Source organism: Palaemon carinicauda, chromosome 19 (genome assembly GCF_036898095.1).
Source record: "Palaemon carinicauda isolate YSFRI2023 chromosome 19, ASM3689809v2, whole genome shotgun sequence".
NCBI classification, from domain to species: domain Eukaryota; kingdom Metazoa; phylum Arthropoda; class Malacostraca; order Decapoda; family Palaemonidae; genus Palaemon; species Palaemon carinicauda.
This window is the reverse complement of record NC_090743.1, coordinates 120,201,060-120,213,082: the sequence shown is the minus strand read 5'-3', so window position 1 is coordinate 120,213,082 and position 12,023 is coordinate 120,201,060. Positions and strand designations below refer to the sequence as shown.

Genomic DNA, 12,023 nt, shown 5'->3' with positions numbered 1-12,023 from the left:
TGGACAATCTCCAGACTTCAGTGAAAATCTTAATAGGAAGGCCAAGGATATTGCTTCGGCAAGGATAACACGAATAATACAAGAGGAATTATCAGAAGAACAAAATGAAAACGACAGGAAAAGTGAGAACATTGAAAGGAACTTCAAGACTACCAAGAAGGAAATAGTGCGGGAACAGAAGGAGATTCTGCTAGTAAAGGTGAGGATTATGAAGAAATTATAAAGGTAAATGTAATGGGAGAGAAACAAAAAGCTGATCTTGAAGGAAAACATCAGGACGAGAGAAAGCATCTTAGGAGGGAAGCAAAAGAAGTGGCCTTGATGAGGATTAGAAAAATTGCACAGGATGAAATATCACAAGAAACAAGTGACAACGTATATGCTCGTGTTGAACTATGGGAAGAGACTCTGAAAGATGAGAAAACAGAAAAGAAACAGAAGGTTAACCTTGAAGAAATAGAGGAAGGAATCGTAAAGAGGCATATCCAGTATTTTGAAAATATTATACGAGGAAACATAAAGGAAGAAGGCGATCTTCGTGAAAATATCATACAAGGAAACGTAAAGGAAGAAGGTGATCTTTTAGGAAATATCATACAAGGAAACATAAAGGAAGAAGCCGATCTTCGTGGACAATCTCCAGACTTGAGAAAAAATCTTAATAGGAAAGTCAAGGATATTGCTTTGGCAAGATAATACAAATAATATAAGAGGAATTATCAGAAGAACAAAATGAAAACGTCTGGAAAAATTAGAACATTGAAAAGGAACTTCAAGACATCCAAGAAGGAAATAGCCCTGGAACACAAGGAGATTCTGCCAGTAATTGTGATGATTATGCAGAAATTAGGATGGTAGATGAAATGGGAGAAAAACAAAAAGCTGATCTTGAAGGAAAACCTCAGGACGAGAGAAAGCATCTTAGGAGGGAAGCAGAAGAAGTGGCCTTGATGAGGATTAGAAAAATTGCACAGGATGAAATTTCACAAGAAAAAAGTGACAAAGTATATGTTCGTGTTGAACTATGGGAAGAGCCTCTGAAAGATGAGAAAACAGAAAAGAAACAGAGGGTTAACCTTGAAGAAATAGAAGAAGAAATCGTAAAGAGGCGTATCCAGTATTTTGAAAATATCTTACAAGGAAATATAAAGAAGGACGGCGATCTTCGTGAAAATATCATACAAGGAAACGGAAAGGAAGAAGGCGATCTTCGTAGACAATCTCCAGACTTGAGAAAAAATCTTAATAGGAAGGCTAAGGATATTGCTTTGGCAAGGATAACACAAATAATACAAGTGGAATTATCCGAAGAACAAAATGAAAACGTCTGGAAGGCTGAGAACATTAAAAAAGAACTTCAAGACTACCAAGAAGCAAATATCCCTGGAACACAAGGAGATTCTGCTAGTAATTGTGATGATTATGCAGAAATTAGGATGGTAAATGTAATGGGAGAGAAACAAAAAGCTGATCTTGAAGGAAAAAACCTCAGGACGAGAGAAAGCATCTTAGGAGGGAAGCAAAAGAAGTGGCTTTGATAAGGATTAGAAAAATTGCACAGGATGAAATTTCACAAGAAAAAAGTGACAAAGTATATGCTCCTGTTGAACTATGGGAAGAGGCTCTGAAAGATGAGAAAACAGAAAAGAAACAGAAGGTTAACCTTGAAGAAATAGAAGAAGGAATCGTAAAGAGACATATCCAGTATTTTGAAAATATCATACGAGGAAACATAAAGGAAGAAGGCGATCTTTGTGGACAATCTCCAGACTTTAGAGAAAATCTTAATAGGGTGGCCAAGGATATTACTTTGTCAAGGATAACACGAATAATACAAGAGGAATTATCAGAACAAATTGAAAATGTCTGGAGAAGTGAGAACATTGAAAAGGAACTTAAAGACTACCTAGAAGCGAATGGCCCAGGAGCAGAAGGAGATTCTGCTAGTAAAGGTAGGGAAGCAAAAGAAGTGGCCTTGATAAGGATTAGACAAATTGCACAGGATGAAATCTCACAAGAAAAAAGCAACCTAGTATATACTCCTGTTGAACTATGGGAAGAGGCTCTGAAAGATAAGAAAACAGAAAAGAAACAGAAAATTAACCTTGAAGAAATAGAAGTAGGAGTTGTAGAGAGGCGTATCCAGTATTTTGAAAATATCACACGAGGAAACATAAAGGAAGAAGGCGATAACCATGAACAATTTTGGGACTTGAGAAACCATCTTGAAAGGACCGCAAAAGATGTTGCCTGGGCTAGGGTTAGAAATATCTTACAGGTGGTTACCAAAGAAGAGAACTTTAAAGAGTAAAAAGGATGTTGTTCAATAGAAGAAATAAAAAAGCAAAATCTAAAAGTATCCAACTAAGAAACAATTCTGTTGGAGTAACCTACAGGATGTGCACTGCAGAGGGAAAAGGCTGAGCTTTTTCTAGTATGCAACGGTTCCATGATGGAGTGGTACAAGCCTTTGTCATGTGAACAAATGGTCGGATTTCTAAATTTATTCTTCCGGGTGTCAACCTTATGGTTGCTCCGTTGGAATAATCTAGAAGACTGGCCCTGCAGAGGAAAAAAGCTTAGCTTTTTCTAGTATGCAGTCATATCCTTGATGGGTGCCTAAAAAAATTTTGCTGGATTCAAAACTACATTTCATGAGTGAGTTATGATTGGTGAAGATGGCCAAGTATATAATAGATGTGAAGGAGAGAATTCTTCCTGAAATTACATTAGAAAATTAGAAAAAAAAAATCTAAAAAAAAATTACTTGCGAATGGAATGAAGGATTGCATTGTAGAATAGAAGAATAAGATAATAAAAACTGGTTCTGTACAAAATTTTGAAAATACTTTGAGGTGAGTTCAACTAGTATACAACTACAGATAATTCTGTTGGAATAACCTAAAGGATATGCACTGTACAGGGAAAAAGCAGAGCTCTTTCTAGTATGCTGTTCTTTGATGAGGAGGTACAAACTCCTTCTCATGTGAACATAAGGGTTGGTACTGGCTCTGTAGATAGAAGGTGAGGTTCTTCTAGTATGCTATGTTCCTTGATGAAGAGGTATAAAGTCTTTGTCATGTGAACATAAGGGTTGGTACTGGCTGCGAAGATAAAAGACAAAGTTCTTCTAGTATGCTATGTTCATTGATGAAGAGGTATAAACTCTTTCCCAGGTGAACATAGGGTTTGGTACTGGCTCTGTAGATAGAAGAAGCTGTCTAGTGTGCTATGTTCCTTGATGAAGAGGTACAAACTCTTTCACATGTGAACATAGGAGTTGATACTGGCTCTGTAGATAGAAGAAGTTGAGGTTCTTCCAGTACACTATGTTCCTTGATGAAGAGGTATAAACTTTGTCATGTAAACATAATGGTTGCTACCTGCTCTGTGGATAGAAGCAGCTGAGGTTCTTCTATTATGCTATGTTCCTTGATGAAGAGGAATAAACTCCTCCTCATGTGAAGATAAGGGTTGGAACTGGCTCTGTAGATAGGAGAAGCTGAGGTTCTTCTAGTATGCTATGTTCCTTGATGAAGAGGTATAAACTCTTTCTCATGTGAACATAAGTGTTGGGACTGGCTCTGTAGATAGAGATAGAAGAAGCTGAGGTTCTTCTATTATGCTGTTCCTTGACGAAGAGGTATAAAATTTGATATGTGAACATAATGGTTGGTACTAGCTCTGTAGAGAGAAGTAGCTGAGGTTCCTCTAGTACGCTATGTTCCTTGATGAAGAGGAATAAACTCTTTGTCATGTGAACATAAGGGTTGGTACTGGCTCTGTAGAGAGAAGCAGCAGAGGTTCCTCTTGTACGCTAAGTTCCTTGATGAAGAGGAATAAACTCTTTGTCATGTGAACATAAAGGTTGGTACTGGCTCTGTAGAGAGAAGCAGCAGAGGTTCCTCTTGTACGCTATGTTCCTTGATGAAGAGGAATAAACTCTTTGTCATGTGAACATAAGGGTTGGTACTGGCTCTGTAGAGAGACGCAGCAGAGGTATCTCTTGTACGCTATGTTCCTAGATGAAGAGGAATAAACTCTTTGTCATGTGAACATAAGGGTTGGTACTGGCTCTGTAGAGAGAAGCAGCAGAGGTTCCTCTTGTACGCTATGTTCCTTGATGAGGAGGAATAAACTCTTTGTCATGTGAACATAAGGGTTGGTACTGGCTCTGTAGAGAGAAGCAGCAGAGGTTCCTCTTGTACGCTATGTTCCTTGATGAAGAGGAATAAACTCTTTGTCATGTGAACATAAGGGTTGGTACTGGCTCTGTAGAGAGAAGCAGCAGAGGTTCCTCCTGTACGCCATGTTCCTTGATGAAGAGGAATAAACTCTTTGTCATGTGAACATAATGGTTGAGATGGTTGGTACTGGCTCTGTAGTTAGATGAAGCAGAGGTTCTTCTAGTATGCTATGTTCCTTGATAAAGAGGTAAAAACTCATTGTCATGTGAACATAAGGGTTGGTACTGGCTCTGTAGATAGAAGAAGCTGAGGTTCTTCTATTATGTTATGTCACTTGATGAAGAGATACAATCTCTTTGTCAAATAAACATAAGGGTTTGTACTGTCTCTGTAGATAGAAGAAGCTGAGATTCTTCTAGTATGAATTTTTCCTTGATAAAGAGGTATAAAATCTTTGTCATGTGAACATAAGGGTTGGTACTGACTCTGTAGATAGAAACTGAGGTTCTAGTATGCCATGTTCCTTGATGAAGAGGTATTACTCTTTGGCCTGTGAACATAAGGGTTGGTACTGGCTCTGAGGATAAAAGACAAAGTTCTTCTAGTATGCCATGTTCCTTGATGAAGAGGTAAAAACGCTTTCTCATGTGAACATAAGGGTTGGGACTGGCTCTCTAGGTAGAAACTGAGATGAGAATGTTGAGATGGATATTTAGGGTGACAAGAAGAGATAAGATACGGAATGAGGTAATTAGGGGTACCACAGGAGTTGGAGAACTATCAATTAAGGGCCAAGAATGTAGACTGAGTTGGTATGTTCATGGTGCCGGTCCCAAGCCCGGGTAAATCGGAGAAGGTTGGCGGCAGAAGAAGGAGGAGGTACAGGGAAGGAGGAGAGGGAGACCAAAGCGAAGGTGGATGGACTGTATCAAGGATGACTTTCGATAAAAGGGATTAACCGTTGATGAAGTGTAGGACATGGGCAGATGAAGAACGCTGGCCAGAAAAGATGCAGACAAAGAAGAAGACTGGCTCTGTAGAAAGGAGAAGATAAGGTTCTTCTAGTATGCTATGTTCCTTGATGAAGAGGTATAAACTCCTCATGTGAACAAAGGGTTGGTAGTGGCTCTATAGATAGAAGAACCTGAGGTTCTTCTAGTATGCTATGTTCCTTGGTGAAGAGGTATAAACACAGAGAGAGAGAGAGAGAGAGAGAGAGAGAGAGAGAGAGAGAGAGAGAGTTGAAATATTGCACGTATATCGCATTAAAAATCATATTTATGAATGACAGAGTAATTCACGAACTGGCAATACTTTTGGACCCGTTGTTTTGATGCTCTTTTATGTATGAGACCTTTTACTCGAAGGGCATATTTCAGTTTTTTAATTGACTGTTACAGATATAATTTGTTTGATTGTAGGAAAAGGAATTAGCGTTTGTCTTTGTAATTTTTTAATATGTATTTGCGTGCATTTACATTTATTTTAGGTACTGTATATAGATATATGTGTGTACATTTATATATACACACACACACACACATATATATATAAATATATGTATATATACACATACACATACACACAACATATACTGTATATATAGTGTTATATATAGATATTTGAATTATAGACCTAATGCATGAATAGTGTGTTATAGTAGACCGAGTATTGAATTTAATTTTATATATATATATATATATATATATACATATATATAAATATACATATATATATACATATATATAAATATATATATATATATATATATATACATACATACATACACACACATACATACACATACACACACACTTCTTTTCTTTTTTGTCTGCAGCGTTTCCCACCTCTATGTGGGGTTGATGTTTCTGGCCAGCTTTTACCATCTAACGTTAATTTTATTCTGATAATATTCACTGTCCATATTCGTTTTGGCAAATTTTTCATGGCTGGATGCCTTTCCTGCCGCCAACCATCCCCATTTACCCGGGCTTGGGACCGGCACCAAGTTGAGGCTGGCTTGCCCCCCTCAGTGGCTGGGTTACACAAACACACACGCACACATACACACGCATATATAATATATATATATATATACACACACGTGTGCACGCACGTGCACTTGTGTGTGTGCAATTAAACACAAATGTAAACACAGACTTTCTCTCCGTCTTAATAGTTCCTTTAACGGGAGACTCTAAATCCTTCATATCATCTCTCTCTCTCTCTCTCTCTCTCTCCTCTCTCTCTCTCTCTCTCTCTCCTATTGTCCAAAGGACCATAAGCTAATTCCTTCAGCCATCTGATTTTGTATGACTTTCTTTCTTTATTCCTCCTCTTCACATTTATCATCTATTTCTCCTACTGTCTTATCACCTCTAATTTTGTTTGGCCAAACGTCGACTGTCCTCTTTCTTATATATATATATATATATATATATATATAAAGAGAGAGAGATTTGTAAAGATAATTACACATAATATAGCATAAAGCCTTGAAACAGAGAGAGAGGGAGAGGAGAGAGAGAGAGAGAGAGAGAGAGAGAGAGGGAGGGTTTCTATAGATAATTGCACATGATATAACCAAGTCTCAAGAGAGAGAGAGAGAGAGATTTGTAAAGATAATTGCACATGATATAACCAAGTCTCAACAGAGAGAGAGAGAGAGAGAGAGAGAGAGAGAGAGAGAGAGGTGGGGGAAATTCTCCTCGTAGTGCAGGAGCTGCGCAACAACAAGAACCGGCAAAAAAAAAAAAGAAAAAAAAAAAACCGCATTTAAAGCGTCGGTCGTGCACCCCTCAACCGGTCCGTTACGTGCGGGTAACGTCCTCCTGGCGTCCAAAAGGGTTGCGTGGTCTACTCCGTGACCTCTTGACCTCTCCCGAACCCGGCCCGAGGTAGGGTTGCTGTAGGGAAGAATGCAGGGAGGAGTTTTGCTTAAGTAATTTTTACATAAAACATTTTTTTTTTTATGAATATTTTTTTTTATTTGGTATAAATTTTGTTTCATATGCTGTTATCATTTATGGCTATTGGAAAATTCACAATATTTTAACAATTTCATGAATGATTTAAGGTTATTAATCTCTTTTTTCTTGGTCTGATCGGTGAAACCTAGAGTTTCAGTTAAAAGTTTTATGTTAACACAAAACTTGTTGTGATGGTCTATTCGTACCGCCCCTTTCTGATTCTTTGCTGTACTGGGGTTCGAGACCTGCTTCAGGTCGATAGTTTCTTGTAGTGTCTGCAACAACCTTAACATCCTTATGAGCTAAGTATTGGAAATTAGGAGCCATTGCCTGGCCCTATTTGGTTTTAGCTTTGGTGGAGAGGGGGCATGAACCCTGATCATGTGTATAAATGGTCAGTCTGTAGGGCATTGTCACTGTCCCTTTCCCTCTGCCATTTATGAGCGACCTTTAAATGCATTTAGTTTTTATTTATAGAGGCAATAGAATTAAATGGGTATAACATTAAGGTACGACTGAATCTCGTCTGAGTATTTCTCCTTTCTGTCTTTATCTGGATTCACTTTGCTTCGGTCTGCAGAATTGTTTACTTGTATTTTATTTATTGTTTGAATGAGATTAACTATTTTTCACTTTAGTTTTTTTTTTTTGCAATAATTTCATTTTGAATTGTGTGTTCTTGTAATGATTGAAACTAGCTCTCTCTCTCTCTCTCTCTCTCTCTCTCTCTCTCTCACATATATATATATATATATATATGTATATATATATACATATATATATATATACATATATATATGTATATATATAAAAAGAGAGAGAGAGAGAGAGAGAGAGAGAGAGAGAGAGAGAGAGAGGAAATGCATCAGAAAAAATTTTTATTTACTTTTTTTGGGGGGATACAAAAAAAACCCAAAGGTCAGATTAATACTGTTGACTAAAATTCTGTATTTGAAATATGGAAAAATAAGTTACTTTATTTTAACACGAAGAAAAGTGTATACTTACACATTAATCATCGGAACAAAAATGTAAATTTCAGGAGGCGGAATATAACACACGAGAGAGAGAGAGAGAGAGAGAGAGAGAGAGAGAGAGAGAGAGACATACATAGGTAGACTAGCATAGACTGGCTACAGAGAAAACATGGCCTTTGTTACTACCGCATTCATACCTAAATTTCTTGATTTAAACTTACCAACCGGCCAGATTACCATACCCTGCCCAGCCCCTGATCAACTCAGCATGTTCTTCCGTATGTCCGCTAAACCATCAATGCAAATGACCATTGATTTTGTGATGTAAAAGCGATTAGATGACGAAACTCCAGACTGCATAATGCAAGTGTTGTTATTTTTGGGGGTTTTTAATATCAAGATCTGTTTTTTTTACTTGCTGCCTTAGTGCAAGTAGGTTGGCCAGGGCACCAGCCACCGGTTGAGATACTACCACTATAGAGTTATGGGGTCCTTTGATTGCCAGACAGTACTACATTGGATCCTTCTCTCTGGTTTCGGTTCGCTTTCGTTTTGCCTACACATACATCGAATATTCTGGCATATTCTTTACAGATTCTTCTGTAAAGATTGCAAAAAGATGCAGACAAAGAAGATTCTCCTCTGTCCTCATACACCTAACAACACTGAGATTACCAAACAATTCTCCTTCACCCAAGGGTTGCTGCAATGTCATTGTTCAGTAGGCACCTTCCTTTAGCTATGGGGAGCAGCTCTTCTAGGAGATGGACACTCCAAAATCAAACCATTGGTCTCTAGTCTTGGGTAGTGCCATAGCCGCTGTACCATGGTCTTGCACTGTCTTGGGTTAGGGTTCTCTTGGTTGGGGGTCCGCTCGGGTAAACTATTCTTACTTATTTCTCTTCCTCTTGTTTTGTTATGTTTTTATAGTATGTATAGAAATTTTTTATTTTAATGTTACTGTTATTAAAATATTTTATTTTTTCCCCCCATTTCCTATCCTCACTAGGTTATTTTCCCCGTTCGAGCCCCTGAGCTTATAGCATCCTGCTTTTCCAACTAGGGCTGTAGCTTAGCAAGTAATAAGAATAATAATAATAATGTAGGCAGGACGTTCTCAAAAGAACAAACGAACAAGAGCTGCTATTTTATTTTTAGCGGCGAGGGGGGGGGGGGACATTTGATTTGACATTTTCAAGGTTTGCGTAATGTTTGCGAATGTTGGTACTGCTTTTTTTAGGAATGTGGTAAAAGGTTATTGGCTTTCTTCAACGGACAAGGATCCGCGGGATATAAAAGTCATGCTAAGAATAGCAAGAGAATTGATAAAGGGTATTATAAAATCATTTGCTCTCTCTCTCTCTCTCTCTCTCTCTCTCTCTCTCTCTCTCTCTCACATATGTATTTCTTGACTGATTTGATTTTGTTTAGTAAATATACATGTAAACATTCAAGGAATATTTAAAACGACCACATAGAAAACATCATTGGTTTCACAAGTTTTACGCATTTTAGAAACATGTATGCAATACATACATACAGCCAGACAGATAGATAGACAGACAAATGATGTATTCATATATTAATTTTCAAGACTTATGATTCTGAACATGTGATTTTCCAATGTGTAGTTGTTTTGCATATAATGCTAGAAATTTTATTTTTTTAATTTACTTGAATTTTTGGGGGGGTTATGTCTTAATCATTTATTTCATCCTACGAGTGCTCTCTCTCTCTCTCTCTCTCTCTCTCTCTCTCTCTCTCTCTGAATGGGAATTAGTGGACTGGTGTTGGTTGAATGAAAATTGTAATACTATCTTAACCTCGTGTTGCCTTTTAGGTTCTACTTTTCATTTTATTATATTGTAGTCTTCATTCGATATTGTATCCTTATTAATTTTGATTTTAGTTCTCAATTTTCATCTTTTGAAGAATCTTTTTTTATTTTATATTCTTTATTTCCTTCTCTTCCATTGACATACTTCGTCCTTCCAAGATATTTTTCTTTTTTCCCCCACATTTTCCTCTACTTCCTTTCATCATCATCTTCCATCCTCATGTTTCTCCCGTGTTTAACCTCTCCCATGGCTCCCCTGTTTTCTCCCGTCCCCTTCCTCCTCTCCTCTCATCTCCCCCCTCTCCTCTCATCTCACCTTCCCCCTCTCCTTTCATTACCGCTTGATATGCAAAGTTTTCATGGCCGATCCCTTGTTAAATATGGAACGCTGGAAACACGGCCCGAATCGAAAGCAGGAAGAAGCGATATGAGTCTGTACTTGATGCGTCATTTTGTAGGAATTGCGGCGCGCTGGAGCGCTCTTCCAGACGTGCGTGGTTTGATATGGAGGGCGCGCTACATGGCTTCATGCGTATGGGAGTGTTATCGGTTACGGGTGATTGCGCTCGCGCACGCGCATGACGCATCATAAACGGCTTCATAGTGATATTTTCTTTCTGATGATTTTGACTCTTTAAGTTTTAGTTGAATGTGTCTTATTTTTTGTTCTCTCTCTCTCTCTCTCTCTCTCTCTCTCTCGATATATATATATATATATATGTGTGTGTATATATATACAGTATATATTTATAATATATATTATATATATGTATGTATATATATATATATATATATTATGTATATATATATGAGGCCTTTATCCTGGTATGGACTAGTAACGGCTGGTGATGATAATTATTATAATATATATATATATATATATATGCTGTTTATAAAAAAACTGAAAAAAAAATAAAAATTCTGACTGAGTTCTGACTAGTTTCATCGTTGAGTTCTTTAGTTCTCTTGAAGAAATCAAAGACGAAACGAGTCAGGATTTAGGTAAATATTTTCATTTTCCTTTTTTTTTTTTCAATTTGCATTTAAACATCGCGTTTCCCTGTGACTTGCATGCATATATGTGTGTATATATAAATTATAAACAAACATACATACAAACACATACACTACTGTATATTCGTCATCAACCCCTTACTGAAACCCCCCCCCCCCCAAGATCTTTGCCCCCTCCTCCCAATGAGGCCCTACGATCCCCAGCCCCACCCAAGACCCATTTCCATACGAAATGGTTGAAGGGAGCTTTCAGATTAAGCGTCCCCCATACATGTTTTGGAACATTGGTTCTGGTTACTCCACTGTATTCACTCCGTTTAATGGTTTAAAAGTCGCTCATGAATGGCATAGGTAAGTAGAGTGACAATGCCTTATCGAGCTGGACAATGTCTTAGAGACTTGACCATAAATACATGTGATCAGCGCCCAAGCTCCCTCTCCACCCAAGCTAGGAACAAAGAGGGCAAGGTAATGGCTGCTGATAACTCGGCACATAGACATACAGGCTCCCCTAATCCCCCCTTCCCCCATCCTTAGCTCACAAGGATGGTGAGGTTGCAGCCACCAAAGAAACTAACGAGTTCGGGCACGACTCGAACCCCAGTCTGGATTGACAAACTAAGAAAGTGGAAGGCCATGTCTGAGGCCTTTGTTCTGTAGTGGACTTGTAACGGTTGAATATATATATATATATATATATACAAATTGAAACCTCTGAGGTAAATATAGTTAATTATTTCAATAAATTTTAATATCCTATTTGCGTTATGGTTCAGAATTGAAATAAAAAATATGTACGAACTAAATTAAGGTTAATGTACAGGCAAAGGCAAAACTATAGCTGCGTTATATAATTTATCCATCCATTTAAACCTATTGTTGCTTTTGTTTCGTTGCATTCATGAAGATACAAAGACTTTAGATTACGCAATACGTGCTTCCTCATATTATCTGGTTCTCATGATATTAATTTGGAAGCCTTCCTATGTATGCTAATAGAACTGTAACATAATCCATACGAATTTATGCCCATTATGGA

General features: G+C 37.7%; 1 protein-coding gene across 1 annotated transcript in view; it reads left to right on the top strand.

The window, feature by feature from the left end:
- Nucleotides 1-851: 851 nt before the first annotated feature.
- LOC137659288 (trichohyalin-like) overlaps nt 852-12,023 on the top strand; it is a 31,327-nt gene continuing 20,155 nt past the window's right edge. The window contains exons 1-2 of the mRNA XM_068394315.1: nt 852-1,439; nt 1,562-2,260. Coding sequence (XP_068250416.1) covers nt 852-1,439; nt 1,562-2,260 — 1,287 coding nt within the window. The remainder of the gene's footprint in view (nt 1,440-1,561; nt 2,261-12,023) is intronic.